The sequence below is a fragment of the Aedes albopictus genome, chromosome 2 (assembly GCF_035046485.1).
Source record: "Aedes albopictus strain Foshan chromosome 2, AalbF5, whole genome shotgun sequence".
Lineage (NCBI taxonomy): Eukaryota > Metazoa > Arthropoda > Insecta > Diptera > Culicidae > Aedes > Aedes albopictus.
Genome location: NC_085137.1, coordinates 66,643,448 through 66,669,254, shown reverse-complemented (window position 1 = coordinate 66,669,254; position 25,807 = coordinate 66,643,448). Strand labels below are relative to the sequence as shown.

General features: G+C 38.6%; 1 protein-coding gene across 1 annotated transcript in view; it reads left to right on the top strand.

The window, feature by feature from the left end:
• Positions 1 to 25,807, top strand: part of LOC115265601 (protein Wnt-1) — a 93,170-nt gene that overhangs the window by 13,061 nt on the left and 54,302 nt on the right. Inside the window, exon 2 of the mRNA XM_029871343.2 lies at positions 23,519 to 23,781. Coding sequence (XP_029727203.2) covers positions 23,519 to 23,781 — 263 coding nt within the window. The remainder of the gene's footprint in view (positions 1 to 23,518; positions 23,782 to 25,807) is intronic.

Below are 25,807 nucleotides of genomic sequence, written 5' to 3'. Positions count from 1 at the left end.
AATCAGGAGCATGTTTCAAATGTTCAAAAAAAAAAAAAAATGTAAAAAAAATAGTTCATTGTCTTGGCGATAGAATTATTTTTCGCACAGCCAACGATGGTCATTGAAAGACGAGGAGATGTACTTATTCATTTATGGTGTAAGCTCAAGCACTTTAGGGCATAACAGAGGCAACATCATGTTTAGATTTTGAACTTTTTTTATTTTTATTTTTTTAGCGAGCACATTAGGTCCACATAACATTTTGATCACATGTTATTGCTTTTCTGCTATGCAAGTTCAGAAAGTGTGTAGTTTTAAGGGTTTCATTGATGTTCAACAGAACAGATCACATGTTGCTATTACTACATAATGTTACTAAAAGTTTTTAAATCATCATTTTTTTTTTGAGGAGTTTCAAAAGAAGTTGTCGAAGGTATTTCTTTAAGAAGTTTAATGATTTTTTCAGCATTCGATCAAATAACATGAAAACGGTTTTCCAGTCTTGAACATTTCATTTTGTCCGACGTTTCGACCACATTTGTGACCTTCTTCAGGGACTCATTAATTGTCGATTATTCGTCCAGCGTGAATGCATTAAGTCTTTTCCTCGCAGCAGTTAACGATTGGGACATTCATTGTTAGACAGACTAATACTGGACAAAGAATCGGCAATACTTGAGTCTCTAATGTGACTGAAATGTCTGACAGTATTAAGGGGATGTCCATAAATTATGTAAGCATTTATGGGGGGAGGGGAAGGGTGTTGAGAAATCTTACGCGCCACCCAAAAATATTTGTGTTCTCATACAAAAAATCTTACCAGAGGGGAGGGGGTGTCGAAAAATCGTGAATATTCCTTTACATAACAAATGGACAGCCCCTAAATAGCTTTCGCAGTCGAATCCGACAAATTGACAATCCCAATATACATACATTATCACTGTACAACAGATGAATAACTACTTTTGAGCTTGAATTGCAAAATTTAGGGTAACTTAGATGTTATGAGCTGTCATTGTTACATATATTGGGTACATGTATCAGCTAAGGCACAGATTATTTTTTTTTTTTATCTTTATTATCGAGACTTTCAGCCCGAGGCTGGTTCGTCTCCGAACAAGGCACAGATTATTCTGTTTGGGAAAACTTATAATTCTTAGCTGAACCATAAGTATAAGATAACAACCCGGTTGATATCCATCATATTTCCTCCGCTGTTTTACATCTAATTGAACTGACTGTTTGTGTGTGGATGAGAGCCCACAATAAGTTCATCTATCAAAAATAGGCGGCGATTTGTTTTTTTTTTTTTAATTTTTTTTTCATAATGAAAGATTCCAGAATATATGCTTCGATTCAAATTTGAAGTTAATGCCATGACGTTTTCATATCAAAAATTTACAAAGATATTTAGAACTTATCCTAATTTTGGAAGCGAAGTCGCTTGCAGCTTTGAAGAACTTTTTGGATAAAGACTGGACTCGAAAAAAATGAGACACTCAAAACAATGTATAACTTTTGATTGCGTTCACCAAAATAGCTGATTTTTTAACCAGGAATAGCATGTTATGTGTAGTTAATGCGCAAATATTGTCGATACAATAAAATGTGATTTTGGAAATTTTGGGCTTCCATTTTAAAATTGTTTAGGTTATAACTTGATTGTTAGCCCATCAAAACGTCTGAAAATTTGACTGTAAGTTCTTCAAGTAAGTCATAATAAGTGGTGAAAATTTCATTATAATCGGTTCAGTCCTTTTTTTTAACAATTCAAACAAAAAAACGGGGTTTTCAAATTTTGGGCACTTTTTAACATTTTAAAATTAGTGTGCATTATTTTGACTGTAGTATTGGCAACACTGTCCCGATTTTTTTTTTGAAACTGTTGTGTTAATCTGTTCTCAGTGAAAATTTCAGCCTGTGATATTTTTTTAAGTGTTTGTTTGGCCCAAGATTCTTCAATGGTAAGTTTCTTGTTTCGACGATATCTCCGCCAACACTTAACCGATTTTGATGAAATTTTTATGGTATTAGCTACACATATTGTACTATTCCTGGTCAAAAACTCAGCTATTTTTGTGCACGCAATCAAAAGTTATACATTATTCTTTGTATCTCATTTTTTTCGAGTCCAGTCTTTAAACGTTTTAGAAGTTTAAAACTCCAGAAAATGAAAATATTTTTTGGTTGCTGGCAAAAATGGAATCAGTAGTTAATTTATCATCTTGTAATTGCATTTTACATAAATTAAGTACAATTTCGGGAATACATTGAAGCGTGAAGTTTGTTTATCAACTACAAAATTTGTTATGCCTAATGACGTGCTGATTTCGGAATTGTGCTCCAAAAGTGTTTGCGTCAGATTGTCGGTTTCTCAAATTAAAATCGGTAAACAGTCAAGATAAGATAACAGTCAAGGAACCGATTCCAATTCGGGACACAACACGGTGCATGAATCATCAATTCCCAAACTGGAGGACAACCGCGACAAACCGCGAAAATGAAATTGTAAAATTCTTTCAAATTAAAATTTACACATGTTTTGCTGTGCTCACTCCGGTGTCCGTGTCCACCTTCCGTCGCGTCGGTTGCATCGCATCTTGTAGAAACGATTGAGAGAAGTTCGGTTGGCCGCACTTTATACATCGCTCTGATGGAAGGCCACTGGCACTAGCAAAGGCACCGGAACGCGAGATTTTCGACAAGCGACGAAAATTGAAATCGAAATGTGCGTGAATGGTCACTGGTCTGGTCAGTGTTTCTGACGTGCGCGGAGAGATGGGCTGTCCGTGGGTGATTGCGAAGGTTATGGTCGAGCGGAAAGGTTTTACGTGACGAGTCGGATTATGCCCAGTCCGTGGAAGAATTTACGCACAGTTTTTGTTGCGTTAAGTTTCGTGGTGGGGTTCAGTTGCATCACAGGTTCAAGACAACAGCAGCTAGATGCGTGATGATCGTGTTGATATTTTATGAACCATAAATTGTGGATTTTGATGGACGTATTTGCCATGCAATCGCAGCATCCAGCTAATCAAACTGCAACATCTCGTTAGTACAACCATAAATTATCCAATAATTAATAACAATTAAATAGAACGACATCGACAACGATTAAGACACCCGTGCCATTATAAGTCTAACAGAAAAACCTATAGCACTGCTCCAACGAACGACCTAGTAGTATATACCAATCACTAACTGAGGAGAACCGATATCCAATCGATCGAGCGATCGACCGATCGATTCTCTGCTGCAGCAGCCTCTACAGTAATTATATTCGTTCCATATGATGATAATTAACCTGGGCTTGTTAGGGGAATATCTGTAAATAAAAGAAAATCGGGTTAAGTACGGTTCCTTTGAATTCCACTAAGAATTTGCATCCTTTGACAGATACGTATTTCGACCTCAACTGTAAGGTCGTCTTCAGTGTCTTGTACTTGACTCGACTCATAATAATTCGTTCCATAACCTACTGTCCAACTCGGAGTATCCTACCAACCACACTCAATTATATCGCCGGCAGTCAGAAAGTCTACCGTACCGACATTAATTCGTTCATGGAACATTGCACAAAAAGTTGAAAGTTTGCAACAAAACCTTTGGGTTTTTTTTTTCTAAAAAGTCAATCAAATGACTTCAGGTAAAATTTTTTAATGACTTTCCACAAAAAAAATTATACGCGATATTAGAAGAATTCCTAGACAAAATGAAGAAGAATTTTTTGAAGGTATTGCTCAAAGGGTAGTTCTGCTGTTCTTATTTCGTCAAATAAGCCCCGAACAGGCATTTCAGAAAAAAAATGTATTGGTGGAAGTCATTTGACCGTTTTTCGAGCGATTAGGAGATATAATTTGGTGAGCTCGTTTCATTATACTATTATTTTTTAATGTATAAACAGGTTGATTGATTTGTCTTTATTAAAGAGACTTTCAGCCCGGTATTAACAGGAGTTTCAGAAGTAATTCGGATCAATGTAAGTTTCTATGATACTCTCATCCATACCCTACAATTATGTGCCATGAATTGGTGAGCTCGTTCCATGCTTTTTTTGAGAAAATGTGCAGAAAAGTATCTAACATGAACGATTTGGACATTCTTTTTTCTGCCACAAAGTTCATCACAAAAATTGTTTGCTTGTTCCTTTCTTTATAACTGTTTAAGTACAGCCACTAAATGAACAAGAATTTATGAAATAGTGAGAAGTATAGTCTATATCAATGGGAATATAATGTCCGCTAGAGAAGAATGGTGATGAAAAAGCGATGAAATTGAGCTACATTTGAGGAAAGTCAGCGATTTAGCATACATCACTCGTTGCTGCGAACTAAGTATTGATTATAGAGACGAACCAGCCAAGGGCTGATTTGTCTTTAATCAATCAATTGAGTATTGATTTCTTACCCACAGTGCCACGTTTGCTACTCTACCACCTGAAAACAAGCATGGTGACCAGTTACGCGAAACGATTTGCAATAAAACCAAATTAATTTATCAAATAGCTAGTAAAACTAGAGACCCCCTCGCACGCTAGTTGTTCTCTCATAGTCGTTTCGCCGCGCTTGTCTGTTACTATTAATCAAATCGGTAATCATTTTCCTGTTCCTGATCTGCCTACTCTACCACCTCCTCTACCATCCGCTTCCACCTCGCCGGTCGTCTTGAGTCCTTCTCTATCCCCACATCACCGGACACGCGAAAAATTATGGCCTGTCGAATGAGAAATGACACAACAGTGTTAATTTGTCATTTATTACGCCATTAACAAATGCCCCGATCTGTTCTGTTCGTCGTCCATATGTCGGTGAGCTTCAACGGGTTCGCCGCTTGCATTCCCACCCGTTGAAATCTTTTGTCTGTTAGACAGTCACCGCGAAGCTTCTCCATTTATTCAAATTAGCCTAATTAGACACATTGCTCCCCCGAAAGAAGTCGACACAATTCGCACCATCCCAAAGGAAAAAAAATGCAATAAATTCTTCTACCGCTCCAAAAAGGACATCAATGGGGTGCATTTGCAGTGATCGGAGTGGTGACCAACGCGCGCGAGGAGGTGGGAAATAAATTGTCGTGCGTCGTTAACAAGCCGGAGACTGCCGCACACGTCCCGGTCTCGATTTCCCATGTTAAAAGTTGACAAGCAAATTAATTGCATTTCACACCCGGTGATAGATGCGCGGCTGCCGGACCAAGCAAAAAAAAACAGCCAATCAAGCGAGTGATTATCGCCGCGGTCTGAAGTGACCTGATTTTTCTAGAGAGGGGAAGGTGGGGTGAAGCGGATGCCTCCCAAACAACGTTTTAAAGTCAATTATAAAATTTTATTAGGTTTTAAGAAGGTTCTAATAATATCTCAGTTCTACAAATTGTTACAAGACTCGCCTCTTTTTCTACCCGCAACCATGAATTTTTAAATTATTAGTTATTGGTTGAGTCATCGCATCCAATCAGAATACCCTAGCAACAGTATAAGTTAAATAAGTTTTGAAAGCACTTCAAAGCCTTAATTTTATTATTTTGGTTTTATGGTGGTTTGAGAATCATGGCGAAACTATCAACTTAAAAATGTTGCTTGAGTTAATGATAAACTCAGTCGTTTTTGGAATTTTTCTACACTGCAGATTGCATTGAAAGTTGTTGGTTCGAAAATCTCCAGATCATAAAAACGCATTATACTCAGCTTTCCCCTTCGCACCAACGTAATTGTAATCAGACATCAGACAGAATTGTACTGATTTTATTTCACTTGCCCTAACAGACCTGTTGACGCAATTAAAACCTTCTCAAGATTCGAGACTTCGTGGAGACCATCGGTCAGTCCCATTGCTATCCCCAAAGACGCAGTTTTATGACAATGTGAAGGCACCATTCCGTTTCGTCCAGAGATTGTGATCGATGCGGGTCGCAACGCAATGGCACCACAAGCGAGGAGAAAAGGAGAGTGATGCAATTGTGCAACACAATGCTGCAATTAAATCGCGCCCCAAACCGAAGGGCGAAAGTTTAATTTAATTAGCGCAAAACTATGTGCTTCAACGACGACGACGACAACTGGGAAAGGAATGACACAGCGAATGAATACAAATCAATTGCGATGACGGACCACGGCGGTGAGGCGGTCGGACGGTGGGGAACTCTCAGTCTCGGATGCAAATCTGCAGCGTACGATCGAGGAGGCGCGAACTTGCACTGAAAGCCGTTGTTCCACGGACGAGGCGCGAAACGGGCGCGAGGTTGAAAATGTAACCGAGCGCATATAAATTACGTTAACGAGTTCGTTTAGTGCCCCCTTCCCTTATGATGCTTGTTAAATTATTAAACTAATTACACAAATAATTATAATCAACGTTGAGACGATGTGATTACAATGTTGATTACAAGCCCCGGGATCGCGGCCGAACGGTGGCAGTTCGGAGTCGTGTTTTTATGGGTTGTCATGGTTTATCTACTCATTTGTCAGAAGGGGAAATGAACTAGTCGCATACGAGTGTCGAAACCGTATTGATTTTTTTTTAAATATTTGTCAATAATCAACGTACTTCGTCGCTTTCTATGAAAAATAACTAAAAATAGGTTTTCTGAAAACTGTCTTGAACATACGTCATCGAATCTACATAAAATTCATGCATGCACAGCCTCATGCAACTATGTGCTGACAAGCAGGCTTGACAGGAACTCCCTCGCGAGAGAATGAGGAAGCGATTTTGGCGATTTTCTGAGGAGTGAAAATAAAACTCAGAAATCACAACGCAAATCCTCAACAGCACCGAGCGTGAGCTTGCCGCGCAGCGAGGAGTTCGTCCAACACTCATAATTGCTTGTTGTGTTTCTCACGTCCACTCACACTCAAAAAGCTCTCGCGAGTTCCACTCCCATACAAAGATAGACTCTCGAGGCGAAAATCGCACTCAAAAACCCGAAATAATCATCGGCTCTTTTTTCGTTCCCCTCTTCCTCGCTCAGTTTTTATTGCCTCTCTGTTTGGGGTTCGTTCGCTCCCTCGCGACGAGGCAAAAGCAAAACACCGCTCTAGAGCATGTTGCAAAACTCTTTTGATTTCGAGGAGGATTATCAAGCCTGCTGACAAGTTCTGAGTTCAATGTTTGTTTAAGAATCTGCAAGGTCTTCCTTGAGTACATATATGTCATCAGATCCACAAGCGTAATTAGTCTGGAACCTCTTAAATACCTTCTGAAATCGCATGAAACGTTTATGAAACGACTCAAAGCGCCTTCGAAATCTCCTTGAAGCTCTTGAACCCCCTACACCCAACCCCAAAAATGCCCTGTAACGCCCCTGAGGTCATTTGAAATCCCCCAATGCGCATTTGAAACCCACTGGAAACCCTCTGAAACTTCTTGAAGTGCTACCAAAAACCCCCTAAAACCATTTCGGATTCCTTGTATCGCACCTAAGACCCTCCTAAACCCCCGAAAACTCCCCTGTAACGCCTCTGAAATGCGCTGAAAATCCTCCGTAATATTTTGAAATATACCTGAGACCCTTCGAAACCCCCGAAACTTCTACGTATAAGCTCCCAAATCCGCCAAAAATCCTGTGGAGCTCCCTTAAATGATTACGGAATCTCAGGTGAGGCTCCTGAGATCCTCCGGAATCCCCGAACACGCCTACATAACGCCTCTAAAACCCGCCAAAAATCCTCTGAATCTTCCTGAAATGCCTTTAAAGCTCCCCTAAAGCCCCATCGAACTCCATGTAACGCACCTGAGACCGTCCGAAACTCCCGAAAACGATCCTGTAAAGCTTCCGGAACTCCTTGAAAATACTCCAATACTTTCTGACATGCCACCGAAAACCCTCTGAAACCATGTAACGCACATGAGACCCTCCGAAACCATCAAAAACGCTCGTGTTATGCCTCTGAAACTCGCTGAAAATCCTCCGAAACATCCAGAAATACCATCGAATACCCCCTGCATCCCACTCGGACCAAACATTTATTTAGGATGCAAACTGAATCCATTTGGGTAATGCATCTAGGCAGTCACGACTCATTACCTCAATGGAGGTTTGGGTGTATTGTTATTTCTACCCACTTTTGTTAACCATTCTGACCATCCAGATACACCGAAATCAGTTGATTAGCTGTATTTATTTCAAGGTTACAGGGTAGTTCAGAAAAGGAAAGTATTCTAAAAGAATATCTGCCAAAGTTGGTTTCTGAGGGGTTTAAGGGGTGTTTAGAGGGTTTGATTGGAGGTTTGAAGACGTTCCAGGGCTTTCTTGGAGATTTAGTAGGGCATCAGGGGGCTTCAGGATCATCGAAAAGAGCGCCAGAAGTTTTCAAATGACTGTCAAGTCTATCGGGATTCGAAGACGTATAGTGGAGCTTCAGAGGGGTTTCGAAAGTGTTTTTGGGCGTTCAGTTCCGGGGGTTTCAGGACATTCAGAGGCTTTCCTGAGTGTTTCGGAGGGATTTCAAAGGGGTTTCAAGACATTTCAAAAGTTTTCAGAGTGCCTTAGGCAGCATCCATTTATTACGTAACGCTCAAATCGTCATTTTTGGACCCCCCCTCCCCCCACCGTAACGCTTTTTTGTATGAAAATCCTAAAATTTTTGTATGGACCGTAACACTCGGCCATACTCTCCCCTCCCCCTAGAGCGTTATGTAATTTGTGAACGGCGCCTTAGGAAGCTTTAGGGACTTTCTGTCTATTAAGTAGATTTTTCAATAGGGTTCATGGGTTCTTAGAGGATTAATGGAGCTTTAGGGGCCTTCAGTAGAATTCAATCGTAGTCTACGGGGGGTCTCAGAGGGTTTTATGACGGGTTTCAAAGCATTTCAAGGTGTATCAATGTATTTTAGGGGACTTTAGAGGGTTTGAGGGGCTCCAAAAGAGTTTAAGGACTACGGTGACCTCAAGATTTTTAGTCGTTTCAAAGTGTTGCATTGCTCTTCAAGGCATTTCAATGCATTTTTAGTGTTTTCTGGATACTTAAGGGAATTACAGGGGGTTGCAGTAGATTTTGAGCAAAGCCCACAGTAGTCTCAGGGGGCCATTACAGTGGATTTCAGGGGGCTTCAGGAATGTTTAAAGTCAGAGTTTAACAAACTGCGGCCTACTATTATGCGGCTGATTTTTAAATAAATTTGAATATGGCCCGCTGACAGGTTTACAGAGGCTTTAAACTGCTGTATTTTTATGGAAAGTTTTTTAACCTTCCAGGACGCGTGCCATCAAGCAACCGAAACTGCACCGCACTTGCGCTGTATACGACGAGTGAGGTTTTTTGGTAGTGTTGTACTTTTTACAAAAGCAGGACGCGCGCAGGGTCAACAGAATCAGGCCGATAGAACCAATATCTTCCTTTTATTTCTGAGACCTCTCATGAAGTGCGAGGGGAGGGATAAAAAAAAAGAAACAAAAAAAATTAAAACGAAAAAAAAAGTCTACTATTGAACAAAAAAACATTTTTGAGTCATTAAAAAAATGTTGCTTGAAAGCATTTTTTCTATTGAAAATGGAGCCATGAGCAGCCATGTTTTTTCACCCCTTAATTTTTTTTTGGGATTTTGAAGGAGTGGAAGGGGTGTGACAAATGTTGATATTTTCGTTATTTCTTGAATTTTGTTCCGAAAATATTCGAAATTTTTGTTAGAGTAAATTTTGGTTCTGAATTTTAGTGTTTATTTTAGTTTTGCTGAGGAGATATTCGGGAAAGTGATACTATTAAAAAATAAAAATATCAAATCAAGAAATCAAATAATTCATTAAAAATAAAAATTAAAAAAAAAAGATAAGGGAATTTCTTGTTTTTACTCTTTTTAACCCTCTAATACACACATTTTTGATTTTGACTTAAATTTCATTTTTTGACATCTAAAATCGATTTAAACATGTTTTAGAAGATGATTCTTTTTAATTCTCGATTTCGTGAATTTCAGTTTTTCGTTTTTCTAATTTTTATTTCTGAACATCCTCACAGTTTTATATTTTTCCTGGAAGCCTATTTAGGTACGATTTTTTTTGAGATGAAAACATTTTGAGATTTTATGATTATTGTTGAAATATTTTTATTTCAATTTTTTTTCATAGACAATTTTATTTTCCGTGTAATTTTAAGGAAAATAATTTAAGAGTGTATTCGATTCTTTTAAACTATATAACTAGGATAGAATGATTTGGGAAAAATTAAAAATATGTTAATTGTAGCGATTTAATACAAAATAAACAATGACTTCTAGGTGACTAAAACATCAATTTTTCAATGATTTTAAAAAAATGTAAATACGCTTTAAAATACTCCAAAAATCATTTTGGGATATACAAAACAATCCTAAATATCAGCCAAAAATATAAAAATTTTGATTTCTCATGAAACAAAAATTACAAAAATGCTAAAACTGTGCCCCGTCTAAAGGCGGGGTTGGGAATTAGAGGGTTAAGTAATTTATTGTGTCTGATATACTTTTGGACTAGAGTGTGAAATTATTATTGTAATTTTCTTTCATTCATAACGTTCGAAGATACATTCATCAGCTCTATAGGTATACCACAAAATTATATAAAAAAAACTCCATATGTTTCACGTACTGTTCCGTTTTAAAGGAGTTGTCACCAGAAGATGCTTTCAATGTTCCGCTTCAAAATTCAGAGATTGAGAAAGATACTTAGCAATACTTCCAGAAAGTTCTTTTTAAATTGTTTTCAGTAAACTAACTGAAGCAACTGCAAATAGTTTTCCAGAAATGTAATTGAGAAATCCACTTGTAATTTCATTGCAGGTTGTGTTCAAAATTAAACATGCAATTATTTCGAGAAGTTCGTTTAAATATCCTATAATCGTCCTATATCTCAAGGAAGTTTTTGTGAAATTGTATTATGAAATCCTATCGAGAAGTCATTTAGTGATTCCGTTAGAAGTTTCACAAAATCCATCAGAAATAACAAAATGATAATGTCGAATAGTGCTAAAGTATTTCTTTTAAAAACACTTTAAAAAACATCGCAGGAAGTTCCAAAGCTTGTTAGAAAAAAAAATGCTTCTAATATTTGCTGTTGTTCACTCCAGAAACTTTACAAGAAAATACGCTAAGAATAGCAAAACGTGCCTCTATGTTTCTCTACAATATTTTCCCACGTTTTAGGCACACTGTTTTGGCTTTTTGATATTGTCAAAATATTCTAAAAAAAAAACAAAAACCAAAATGCTAAAAATTGTTGAAAGCTAAATTCATGGAATACTTGCGGCTCGCAGTCTCTTATTCTGTTCAATTTTGACTAGCAGATACTTCTAAGATGAGGATCCCTGGCAAGGGAAGTTAACGGGTTTTTCAGAGGGATTGTTTCAAGGTGTTTCGAGCCGTTTTAGTGGGATTTCAGGCACAAATGATAGCAAGGTTAATTTCGCTTCATATTTGTCAGAAGTAAGTGTAATTTTGAACTCAGCGAGCATTGCTTATACAAAGATGGGCGAAGCAAACTCTGGTACCGCTAGAGATTTCAGTAGGATTCTGGTATTATTCGGTAATTTCAGGTTTTCTTCACTTTTCCTAGGTATTATTCGACCGGTACTAATGAGAGATCTTGTATACCCTTAGACTCCCTCCCGCTTCAATTTCAACCCGTCTTAAGCGCCCTGAACTCCCTCCTTCGGCTCGTTCCCATGAACCCCAAGTTCCCCAGGATTCCCAAAGTCTTTGGTGAAGCGAGACGATAATGATGCGGCAAACGGGCCATCCTGAACGAACCACGCAACCCCATTGCCAGTGCGATGCGATGCACCATTCGCTTGGCATTGTTATTCGTTGCTGTTCCTTCGTAGGGTATGAGCTCCCTTTCTCGGCCTGTGCCCCTATGTTCATCCTATTCCATAAACAGACGATTATCGCACCAATCGTTTCCGTTCTTTTCGTTATCATGCATATGCTCATGCCAAAATGAAAAACAAAACTTAGCCTTCATAAAGGCCAAATCCCCACGCCGAAACGTCGGGAATGTAGATAAAAATATTTCATGATTCGAATTCCTTTTCCATCAAGTTTCCAGTCGTAAAACCTCATACTAAAACAAAACAAATAGAGCTTTCTTTTCGATTGGATGAAAATGGGAGCACTTTGCTTGAAATGGGTTCCGTTCTACTTGTTTGGATAGGAAGCCAATTCACGAATTATGATAGAACGAAAGAGCAATAAATGCGAATATTATCATCATTAGCACATAGTTTTCAGCATGCATTGTATACATTTTTTGTGTATTTTTATTGGAACGCTTGATTAGCAAAAAGAAGCAGTAAATGTTACTCGAACACGTGAACAAAATGGATACTGCCTTTTATAATTTGCATCGCTCGTCGATCACTTGCGGTGAGAACGAGGAACGAATTGAGTTGTCCAAAAAAAATTCTCACGAAACCTACTGCAAACCTATCCATATACGTGAGAACAAAAGATGTTTACAAAGTTCTTACAGATAGATTAACACGGGAAATCTGAACACAAACCACTACCACACAGGAATTTGGATTGGTCAATGTATAATTCTCGAAAGTGGCTTCCACACATTCGTCGGAGGTTGCTATCGTCACTGACAAACAGGCACACAAACCAAAGCGGCAACCGTTCTTTGTTTTCAAAGTTAACAAAAATGTTGAATGTACAAACTTCTCTGAATTTAATTTAAATTTTTTTGGATGTACACATTCAGTTTGATAATTTCTATTCTTTTGCCGAGATTTGCACAGTCGAGCGCTCACCAACTGCACTTTAACTGAGATATCAGCAAAAAGTTAAGTTTATTCACAGCAGCATCCATGTCATCAAACATTAAACTTCAAGCGTTTAGCCGAGATTTCAGCAAATGAACATGACCCGAGATTCATACAGCCAATCTCGGCATTCTATTTTAAGTGAGTACCAAAATATATACTATCTTAATGCAGGTTTCTTTCTCTAACTACCAAGTCTAATTAGCGAGTATGCTTCTCCCCCTGCCTAGTGAATTCTATCGACTACCACTGACTGTTCTCTTCATTCTCCGAGCACCAGGTGACGCAAGAATCGACTTCAGACGAGTGCACCGATGAACTGAATTCATCACGGTCCGAGAATTTTGACACTAGAGCGGGGTCAGCTCCAATCAGAAGTGAACGGTTTCCAATCAAAATTGAACAAATCTGATTGGGAATGGCCACGCTCTAGTGTCAAAATTCTCGGACCGCGATGAATTCAGTTCATCGGTGCACTCGTCTATTACACCGAATCTGTGTGCGAACGAAGTAACTATGAACAATCATTTACGATCTGCGTCTAGCGCGAGAGTTTCAGTTCGGAACATTCGTTTAGCCTTCATTGGGAGAATTCAATACTGCGTTGAATCATACAATGCATGGGGCATGGGCACTCGGTCCGAGTGAATTCTGTTCATCGGTGGATAAGTCCATCGACTGAGTACCATCCGAACGTTCATTTCGTAGGCAATCTCTGTTTGTGTCTCTCCTACTTCACGTTGGTCAGTGGCGTCATTTGCGAACCATTCTGGTGATACGGATCGCGTTCGGTCTTGACGCGCTGTGCTCTAATTCAACATATGTATTGGGCAGTTGACGTTCATTTGATATTTTAAATGGCTTCCGGAGCGCAAGCCTGCGTTTGAGACCACTTTCTTTTGTAATGCAGTGCATCGTTCTATGAAATTTTTTTTTTCGGATAAGCCTCATGTGTGATTTAAATCATTCACTTTTTACTTTTGAGATCCAAATGTGTTTTCTGATGTGAATACATGTAATTTCAAGTTTCAACGTAACTCTAATTCATCATCCTGATGGCAAATGATCAAATCGCACATTAGCTTGGCTTCTGCATCTCACGAGAGTTCACATTTTGAACCCATCCACCGTGTGACCCCAGCTCGATCCAGTCAGTCAGTGTTAGTGAAGCAGTCAGTCAGTCAGTCCGTCAATCAGCAAGTGGTCCATAAATATCCAATTAATCAGTATGGAAACCACCAGCCAGAAACAGAAGACCCTGTCGTAAAAAAAATGACGTAAACCCAACTCCCATCGATTAACCTGCTCGATAGCGGTGATGGTACGGGAAAACAGAGTGTCTAATGGGGAGGGAGAAGCTAATGGGCTCTCTTTTTTAATGGTGAAGTTTTCGGAAGGTTTACATAAATTAAGCAGGAAGCTACTACGTTAGTGTGTTTAACGACATAATTTGGTGTGATATCATCGAACTCGATCCCGTCCGTTCGTGCGATGCATCTGGGAGGAAATGTTTGGCTAAATATAACCGTGAATCAATATGAGTCTGTATGCCATAAAGATTGCCTACTAACAGCTTCGGAAATTGATTGACGATAGACGTTGAGGAGCAGATGATTTTCCGTCGGGGAGAACAATGAGCTTCACAGGTTGAGGAGGGTGCTGATGGCCTTATTTGTATGCAATGAGGTAGTGCCGTTCGATGAGTCAATCGATGGTACGTGATGTCATTCTGAAAGCATTTGGCGAGGAATGTTACAACAAGTACTTGCGCTTGTAAATGGCGACAATTGCCATAGTGTGTTTGGGTGGGTGTGTTCCTCAATGTTGAAAGGCGAAAACAGTGGAGTTTCAGTTTGACGAATACGTAGAATTGCAAGAACGTTTTTGTATTAGTTCCGGCGTAACATTAAAATGTTCATCTTTATGCGGCTTCTACCTTTCAATTTTTGACTTCTTTATCCGTGGTTACCTATTGATATCTGAAAATTTTAAATAGTATCTAAGCGTAAAATTATTTATTGAATGCCAAATTCTTATAATCTCCAACTGTTAAATCAGCGGAAAAGAAACTGCCTTTACGGAAGGCGCCATCCATCTGAATTTCCTCACTTTCTTTCACCTTCCGAGAAAGGTCCCAGAGCCACGCGCGATTGCAATCTCCCAAATGTCCATTTGAGGATAGAGCGCCACCACCGCCGCCGCCCGTACGGGGTTTGTCAACGCCATCCCACAGTCTCATCAAGGTCTGCCACCCAACCGTCACTAATCTGTACGCGCATATCTGCACGACGCGACGCATTGCGAAAGAAACCCGCGCTCACACTTTGTCCAATTGTGGCGACTTTGGCGGACTGCGCAAACGACAAAATGCCATCCATCGTTCCATCATCGCCACCGCCGCCGCCAGGAGCATCTTCCCCAGCAGCCACAGCATCTCAGCCGTTTCAGAAGTTATCTCCAGTCGCACGTCGTGATGCGGCACGGTGGTGGCAGCTTATTAAACATTCAACAAACCCAACATGCTCTCGGTGGCGGCGGTGCGCATGATGATGGTCCGAGTTCCGATTCGGAGCGGACAGTCCGGGCAGTCAGTCACAGTTCGCTCTTTTTATGATCATTGCGGGCGATTTTATGGCAATACCACTTTGTCACACACGTACCCCGGGACCGCGTTAGACTGGTTCGTGGTGCGGGGACATCTGTTGAAGGTGACTGGGACTTCAAACTAATTGGTGCATCGGAAGATTGCTTTTGACTTTCTGAAAAACTATGCCGAAGACGAATCTGTGCTATATACTTCCGAGCACGAGGTAGATCATTTCAAAACTATGCTTCATCACTAGTGACAAATAGTGGCTGAATTGCCAACTAATTGAGGCATTGCTTTTGACTATGTTTCGAAATTTGTTTTTTGTTTTTTTTTGTGCAAATTTCACCGAAAAAAATCAACAAATTTCGAAACATAAAACTCAACGGTGATCAAAACCCCACAAAGTTGCTTCTGACTTTCTGAAACCTTTTGCTAAAGATGACACTTTTTTATCTGCTTTGGATTTCGAGACGAAGTAGTTAAAAACTTTAATTAATAACTAGCGCGCAGCCAAGCAACAATCTCAACAACCAATAGGTGAATCATCTATTTTTGTTTGTTCGTCTGAACACCTTTACCGGAATTGCTAATATTTCAAAATAACAAGCAATTGCATTTGAAAAACAATTCATGGATATCTTTAGATATTCCTCCATGGATTGCTGTAAACTATCTTACAGTAATTTCCAAAGCGATTGCTTCTGAAAGTTTTCCAAAGAATTAACACAGAAATTCTACCAGGAATGCCCTCGAGGAAAGTGGTAATGTATTTCCATTGCAAAGTTTTTCCAGAGATTCCTTAATAACTTTTCTTTAAAATTTTCTACAAGTTTTTCTAGAGATTATCCCAGGTATAAACTTAAAAATTGCTTTTAAAATTTTACTTGAAGTCCTTTCGAAATTACTCCCTGGATTCCCTGAAAAAATCTTTCAGAAATTTCTTTTAGAAAGTCTTCTATAGATTGTTTTTGAAATTATTTATTTTCAAATATTTACTCTGGGTTTCTTCAGATATCACTCTAGCATTTTGTTCAGAATTACCTGTAGAGGATCCTCCAGAAGCTTCTCCAAGAACTTCTCTAGAAAAGTTTACTCAGAAATTTGTCCATAAATTCTTCAAAAACTCCGTACGGAAATACTTTTTGGAAATCATCCACAGATTCCTTCAGAAATGCTTTCGGTGATTCTTTCAGAAAATCGAAAATTCATAACTCCTCCAGAAGTTTCTCCACTGATTTCTTTGGAAAATCTCCACAGACTCCTTCAAAAATTCATACAAAGTTTCCTTCAGAAATTCTTCATGGGACCTTTTAAGAAATTACAGAAGATTCTAAGAAATTCTTTATGAGATTTCCTGATGAATTTGTCCCGAGATTCCATTAGGACACCTTCTATGGATTGCTTTTAAAATTACTTCATGGGTTGCTTCAGAAGGATCACTTCAGACATTCCCATAATAAAAATTTGTCATGCAAATTATCCAAAAATTCTTTTGTGTAGATTTCAATGGGCTCCTTCTAAAACTCCGCCAGAAATGTTTCTAAAGCTTTAATTTCTCCAAGAATTCCTGTAGTTTTTAACATGGATTACATCAGAAGTTATGTCAAAGGTTCCATAAATTTATTTGTTTTGTTTTAGTGGTTTCTTCAGAGAGTTTTCCAGAGATTTCATCAGAAATTCGTACAGGTAGTTCATCAGAAAGGTTGTGTCTAGCAATTTCTACAGGGGTACATGCACAAAATACTACAGAACTTCATACATAGATTCCTTCAGGGCTTACTCCAGATATTCTTTTTCGTATTTCCAAGAATATGTTAGGTATTTTTTTTTCAAAGATACTTCTGAATATCAATCCATGAATTCCTTGAGGAATTTATTCAGAAATGTTCCTAAGAAATCACTACAGAGATTTCTTCTTAAGTGTAGAATTAGCATTAGTTAAAATACACAAAAAAAAAAGATTTCTTCTGAAATATCTCTAGATTTTTTTCTAAGGAATTTACAAAAGCTTATCCAGGCGTTCTCCTAGTATTTCTATAAGAAATTTTTAATGAACATGTCCACAGATTGCTCCAAGAACACTTTCAAGAATTTCAAGAATTCCAAGAATTTTCATGATGAATTTTACAAGGAGTTTTCTAGAAAATCCACTAAGACTTTTTTATGAGTTTTTTTCTTACATTTCCCCACGAAGTTGCTCAAAAAATCCTTCTGGGATTACTTCAAGAATATCTCAAGCATTTGTTGAGATTTTTCTCTAGAGATTCATTTAGGAGTACTTCTCGAGATTTTTACGAAAATTCTACTGGAGATTTCTTAAAATTTTTCCACCGGATATTTTTTTGGAACTTTTCTAGAAAACCCACTAAGGCTTTTCTATGAGTTTTTTTTGGACGTTTCCCCACGAAGTTGCTCAAAAAATCCTTCTGGGATTACTTCAAGAGTATCTCAAGCATTTGTGGAGATATTTCTCTAGATATTCATTTAGGAGTACTTCTCGAGATTTTTACGAAAATTCTACTGGAGATTTCTTAAAAATTTTCCTCCGGTATTTTTTTTTTAATTCCTGCTCGGATTTCTTCTTATGCTCGGTCAGGGATTCTTTTAAAAATATCTTCGAAAATTAGGCTATTTCTTCAGTGTTTGATTTTTGCAAAAGTTCTTTTATGGAGGTTTTTGAAAATCTATCTAAAATGATTCCTTTGAAAACAGGTCCATGACATATCCCTTCGGGGCAGAAATTTCTACAAGGATTTTCCTTTAGAAATAGCTCCAGTGGCTCTGCCAACAAATACATCAACAAATATATCATAGAATTCCTTCAAAGAATCATGTAGGACTAGGTTTAGATATTCCTCCAGGGTATTGGAAGAATTCTCAAAAAAAAAAAATCTCTGATACAAATTCTACAGAATCCTCTCGATGATTGTCTCATGGATGCCTTCTTAGGAAAACTCCTGGTTATATTTTTGGAGATTTCTAGAAGAAATACTTGAACGTTTTCTCTGCAGAGATTCCTGGACATAAATTCTTGAAACATTTTCTGAAGTTATCTCTGGAGGAATTCCTGGATAAATGCCTTGCAAATAGCCGAAAAAACCCTTATTCCTTAAAGAAAAAAAAAATCATGAGACACTTCTAGAGAAACTCTGACAGAAATTTCTTGAAAATGTCTGCTCTAATCCCCGCAGAAATGATAGACAAAGGCACTGGTGGAATTGTTGAATACATCCTACTATAAATTTCTCAAGAATCTTTGAAAGATTTTTTGAAGAAATTTTCGGAAGAACTCCTAAAGGTACCTTTGGATGAAATCATAGAATAGCTTCTCTTACAATTTCTAAATAGATTATAACATAAAAAACTCCGAAGAAAAATTTGAGAAGGTAATTTTTTTGAAGGCAATCCTGCCGAAACAACAAAAAAAACCCTAGAGGATTTTCTAGAGAACTTTTTCACAAATTTCTGGGAATAAACATTTCTTAAAGGATCTTTGAAAGCATACAGGGGATAGACAAAATGATCGGGACAGGCAAAATTTTCCCTTCTCAAAAAAATTTCAAATAGCTGTAACTTTTCGAAAAGTGCATCGAATATTCTCAAATTTTTACTGTAAGTTGATCAACTATTTGTGTATCAGTGGACAAAATTTGAAAAAGATCGGGCCATACCGCACGAAGTTATAGGCATTTTAGAAAAAGGTAGAATTATCCGATAGTCAACTTTGAGCTGTTATATCTCCGGGTTCGATGAATCGAATGCAATGAAATTTTGACCATTTATGACTTATATAATGAGCTTTGAAAAACTTTTGACATAACTTAAAATTCTTAACACGGAAGAAAATTATAACGATTAGATTATTTTTCTAATAAAACATCAAATTTTCTTAAATTTCAACATCGTTGCAAAATTCAAGATGCTAATTATAGTTCATTTAAATTCCCTCTGCTTGTCTTGAATACAGATATGCTTTAAAGAAAAGTAACAACATAGGCAGCAATTCATTGAAAAAGTAATGGGATACATATTAAAAATAGACCAATTTACTAAAAAATCATAAAATTAATTAAATCGCTATAACTTTTTCTCTTGTTAATAATTTCAAGTTGTGTCAAACGTTTTTCAGAGCTCATTATATAAGTCATAAATGGACAAAATTTCATTGCATTCGGTTCACTGAATCCGGAGATATAACAGCTCAAAGTTGGCTATCGGATAATTCTACTTTTTTCTAAAATGCCTATAACTTCGTGCAGTATGGCCCGATCTTTTTCAAATTTTGTCCACTGATACACAAATAGTTGATCAACTTACAGTAAAAATTTGAGAATATTCGATGCACTTTTCGAAAAGTTACAGCTATTTTAATTTTTTTTGAGAAGGGAAAATTTTGCCTGTCCCGATCATTTTGTCTATCCCCTGTACCTGGAAGAAAATGAAAACCTTCTGCAAACAAAAATAAAGAAAAATGCCCAGGAATAGCTTTAGTTATCTTTGCTGGAATTATTGAGATAATCCTAGGAGAAAAATGCCAATGAATGTCAGAAATAAACTCTGAGCAGCTCCAGGAGGAAATTAAAAAAAAAAGAGCCCGGACAAATCCCTGAATATATGGAATAATTTCTGAAAAAGAAAATTGAACTTCTAAAGGAAACCCTTGGTGGGATTTCTGAAAGAATATCTGAATGAATCTCTGATCTCTGTAAAAAAAAACAAATCTTCTGGAATTGAATCTTTTGAAGAAATCTTTATTGGAACTCCAGGAGAAATCCTTGGAGATATTGCTGGAAGAGATTCATGAGAATTTTTTGGAAAATTCTAAAGAAAAACTCCTGACAGAAATACGTTTAAAGAAATACATCAACAATAATTACATGCACGGATTTCCATAGCAATCTTTGAAGAATTTTCCTCACGAATTTCTAAAATAATCCTAGGAAAAATTTCTGAACTAATTTATGAAGAAACTCGTGGAAGAAAAGTAGAACCTTCTGCAGGTATTCATATTAGGATTTCTTGAAAACTACCCAGGAATAGATTCTGAAGTTATTTATGCAGTAATTGTTGGGAAAATCTTCAGAGAAGCTTCTGAAGCATTACCAGGAAAAAAAGAAAGAATTCCGGAAAAAAATGCTTAGAAATAAATAAGTTTCTGAAAAAAATCTTTGAATATATGGAAAAGTTCCTGCAAAACTTCCTGAGAAACAAACGGAATTTCTAAAGGAAACCCTTAAAGGAATTTCCGAAAGAACATCTGAAAGAATCTCCGAATCTCTGTGAAAAAAATCTCCTGAAGTAGCATCTTGTAAAGAAATCTTCGTTGGAATCCCTGAAGAAATCCTAGGAGATATTTCTAAAAGAAAAAATCTAGAAAAAATCTTTGGAAAAAATCTGAAAATATTTGTGGGGAAAATTTAAAAAAATGTTTACAGAAATGCATCAGCAATCATTACATCCACAAATTTTCATAACAACCCTTAAAAGATATTCTCAATCAATCCCCAAAAGAATCCCGGAAAAAAATATTTGAACTTTTTTTCGAAGAAACTCGTGGAATAGTTTCATGATGATTATTTTGAGAAATTTCTTGAGAAACTAGTGGAATTTTGGAAAAAAATATTGGAAAAACTCTTGGAGAAATTTCCATAGAAATGCATGAACAGGAATACATTCCAAAAGAATCCTAGGAACAATCTTCGGTGGAATTCTTGCTGAAATCATTTAGGGAAATACTGAATTTTGAATTTAGATATTCTGGCGGCGTCCCTGGAGATAATCATAAAGAAAACTCCTTAGAAGAATATGGAAAGAACCACATTCTAATAGAATACTCGGAGGACTCTTCAGGAAAATTCTTACTTAGCTCATAAAATTTCACATCAACTAACAGAACTTCGATTTACCTGGTATTCTTTATTTAAGATAATTCTGGAGCTTCGTCAAGGAACGTAAACCATATCAGTGTAGAAGTTTTTACCAAAATTTTTGTTGAGTTTTTGAAAGGATTTGTAGGAGTTTCACACCTATCAATTTTCCATACTTCTACGAAGTTTTAAGGCATCTGTTGAGATTTCTTTTAAACTTTTTCAGGTCTCCCTCAACATTTGCGTTATAATATTTTGTAAAATTAATAAAGTTTATTGGAAATTGAAGTTTAAGCATTATAGATCAGTCTCGGAACTGCACCATGGACTTTCGAAATGTTGATGTAACCCTTGCCTTTATATAGATTAAAAACCCTCACAAATCCACCCACCAATGATGACGCCTCATTTCATCAAAACTCAAGTGGCATGTTAATGAATATTACACTTTCATACGTTCAACAAAAATCCAGAAATCATATCGAAAGTCGCAATCTTGAATTTTGAGGCGTCATTTATACACATCTTGAATGGTTCTAGAGCCAAAAACTCCATTAAACAGCCACTATTTTGAATTTTGAGCCGCCATTTTGGATTTTAGACAAAAGTACCACTAAACAGCCGCCATATTGAATTCGGAGCCGCCATCTTGGATTTTCGGTCACTATCTTACATATTCTGGTCGCCATTTTTGGACTCTGGACATCTTCCCCATATCAAATATACCCATATTGCATGGTTTTAGATCATAAAATTCCATTAAACAGCCGCCATTTTGAATTTTGGGCCGACATCGTGGAATTGTTGATTTTTGTACAAAATTCGCAAACCATGCTAAATGTTACAAAAATCGGCACAGTTCGATGTGTCGCATGATGATGGTGTCAATTCTACCGGTGCTGGTCCGGATCACTGAAATGGCCATAACTCCGGAACGCCTTGATCGATCCGAATCGTTTTTAATAGCATACAATGCGGTATAATTTCGATTCGATTCGTGTTAAAATCTGAAAAATCGGCCAATTGGAAGTGCCTTAAAAGCGGATTAACTTTTCTGCGCACAGACATACATACATACATACGCACATACACACACACATATAGACATCATCTCAATTCGTCGAACTGAGTTGATTGGTATTTGTGACTTGACCCTCCGAGTGTTCTACGGAAAAATCGTTTTTTAAGTGCCTTTCAGTACACTTTGGCCCAGGATCAGGTCAAGTAAATCTTTATACCCCAACAAATTTCCAATATCTAAGAACCGAATCAGCCTAATGTAATTGTACATTGAGGACAGTCAGTCATGGTAGCAGCTGAGATTGCGGAGGAGAGACCTCAGAGATGTGGTTCCATTTGTCGTCGCTTCCTGCTAACCACCGCACCCCTGTTCATACCACCATAAGTACTTATGTTGTGTACAGTCTTCATACTCTTCGCCGCCTCGCGAGATGATTATTAAATTAACTAACCGAATGAGTTATGAAGCGTGGCTGGTCAGTGGTCAGGAATGCCAAACCCCCGGAATATGAGCCACTTTCCTGCATGAATGTTAATCACACCTTTGCGGCTTCCAGGAACTGGCCGTTGTTCGTTCAACCTTACCGAAATTGTAGCGCAAAGTGGTAGTGGGTAGTTGAACGTTTTGTAGACATTTGTCGCACCGAATTGTCGTGTCGCCAGTGCGCCGCGGTCCGGTCCGGGCATGGGCCCGCAGTAGCTTGTTTACCATTTATCACCCAATTGCGTCGTGCGTCGTTCACAACTAGTTCACACAGCTTTGCGAGCAAACTTCATTTGCATAAAACAACAACCATTTCGTAACGAGACTCTAACTTTGCTTGGGTGATCAGCGCCACTGCGTGGCGTCCACGAATCTGTTGATTCGAGTAGTTTGAGTCAAAACTGATGGGGTTCATTTCAGCGCAAATAAAAAGACCAAATTTTTCAAAATTCTTCGACTTGACTGAAACTGAAACTTGTTACTTCCTGCCTTCCTTCTTCGGCCAATCAATGTCGGATCGGAATTGTGTGAAATTTGATGCGTCCTTTCCTAGGTCAATATTTGTCCGAATCGTTCTTCAACTTGGACGGACGCTGTCCAAGGAGAAGAGTTAATCCATCCATCTTCCGTCGTCGTTCCGGGTGGTGATCCGCTCGCTGTTTACCTTTTACCTGCCTTCTTTCCAAACGAACACCTCGCCTTGCCACTCCAAAACGTGGGCAGGTGAATTCTTCGAGTGTTGACCGAAAGAATTTGGGTATATCGGAGAAAAACAAACTTCCACTTGCCGTGTTCCACTGCTCGTATTGTTTTAACAGATGATTTTCTTCTTCGATCGCTTTCAGGGGAATAGCCAAGGCGGGAGAACCGAACAACATTTCTCCGCTGGCGAACGGGATGATCTACATGGACCCGGCGATCCACGCCACCCTGAGGCGGAAGCAACGTCGGTTGGCACGAGAGAACCCGGGAGTGCTGGCGGCCATTGCCAAGGGCGCCAACATGGCCATCAACGAGTGCCAGCATCAGTTCCGGAATCGACGGTGGAACTGTTCGACGAGGAATTTCCTCCGCGGGAAGAATCTGTTCGGGAAGATCGTTGAACGAGGTAAGTGGATGCTAATCAGGTGGGGAAACAGGGGCCTAAGCACGTTCGAAATACGGATATTGGCAGCTGAATTTGTTAGCAGCTGGACAATAATTGGATGATAATACGCACGAGTATTTTGGATGAATTGAAATACAAACATCATCGATTGGACTGATTTGGAAGTGTGAAGCCAATTTTGCGATGATCTATTCCAAGAAGAAAGTTGCACGTGATGGAACACATGGAGAAAAAACACTTTTTCAGTCCTACAAGTTCAAATCAATTGTAATCTTCACCAACAAACCATTTCAGCACACCATTATTAACTTGTCAGCGCACAAACCACGCTCTGAGCAATCAGGAACCCTACAAATGTTTTCACATCCAATTAACACCAATCAGGTTGATTTAAATTCAACGCACGCTCTCCCCAGTCAGTCAGTCAGTCGTCACAGCCGCTTTGGTTGGTCGCGACTACCGCGCACAAACAACAACGATGGAAAGTAGCTTTCCCACACTAATCGGCAAACCTCTGCGCCAACCGCCATCCAGCCAGCACAGCCCAGCAGCTGCACCTGAAGTCAACCACCACCCACACTCGCGCTGCTGCTGCCGTATTTGCACACACCGCTGCGCTGGCTGCCGAAGCCCACCTACCCACGAACCATTCATTTTCGCAGCGCTGCTGCGCTGTATGTTTGCTTTTCCACCCCTCCTGGCTTTTGAGAGACGCATTGATGAGGACGAAGACTACCGACGACGACGACAACGACGAAGACTGAAAGGCCATTTATAAATCGCTATTTGAAAGCTCTACCAAACATCCACCTATAGCTTCAAGTTGCACTCGTTTATTCCCAATGATCGTTGGGGGAGCTGATCGCGACTCCGTGTTTACCCATAGATCTACCAGCAGCGTAGCGCAGCGGTGAAACAATAAGCGCCATTCATACCCTGGGTTAACGTGCGCCGTTGACTCGTAGCTGCTACTCTTTCGTAATTATGTTCAAAGTATGCCTATTGCGCGGCATTTTGCTACTGCTATTGCTTCCCACTCCAGCAGTGAACACTACAGTCAAAGTGGAGGTTGGCGCAGTTCATACCAGCAGCTCATCTAGCGTCTCCAAATGAGGACGAATCGTGATCGTGTGTCACTTTAGGTAAACCCAAAACGCGTTTTGCAGAGTGGAATGCCTTCTGCGTTCTAACTCAGAAAAAAGGTTAAAAAAGTAATGACCACGGAATTTTCTATTACTCTGGTATTTGCATTTTTAACGAAAATTTGGTGATCCTAGAGTTATTTCATCTTTCATAACAGAAATAATACCCCGAGAAATTCTCATGAAAGTCGATTTTTCAAATAAATTTATCATCATTTGATTTTCTTGGAACTACGTTAGAAATTTTTCCTTCTTCTTGTGGAGCGGATCTGGTGCGATGAGTAAAGCATGTGACTATCACGCCGGGGACCTGGGATCGAATCTCACTTCCGAAAAGCTCACAAAAAAAGCTCCGAAAAGCTTCCCTTCAGAAGGGAAGAAAAGTTCCGGGTTATCTCGTTATTAAACGTAATCAGTTTTGTACAAAACTGATAACGTTTACTCAAAGAGGGTATTCTGCTTAAAAAAGGGTTCGAAAAGTTGATACAAGATTAACAAGATTAGAAAAAAATGTCTTCTTTGTCGTTCCACGTCTCCACATGAGTTTGACCTGCCTCTTCAAGCTAGTGTTTTTAAACCTTCCTAATTCATCACGTTGGGAACTACGTTGACGTAGTGGACGTTGCCCCCATTCGCACAACAGTCCCATGTGAATAGTAAACCCAGGAAACATGGGATTGTTATGCGAATAGAGGCAGTACGGCTTGTGTAAAAAATGACCCTAATGCACAAGGAGGGTTGGGCACTTCCACAGATATTAACCCTCTAATACCCAATCCCGCCTTTAGACGGGGTATAGTTTGAGTATTTTTGTAATTTTTGTTTCGAGGAAAATCATTTTTTTTTTATATTTTTGGCTGATATTTAGGACTGTTCTGTATATC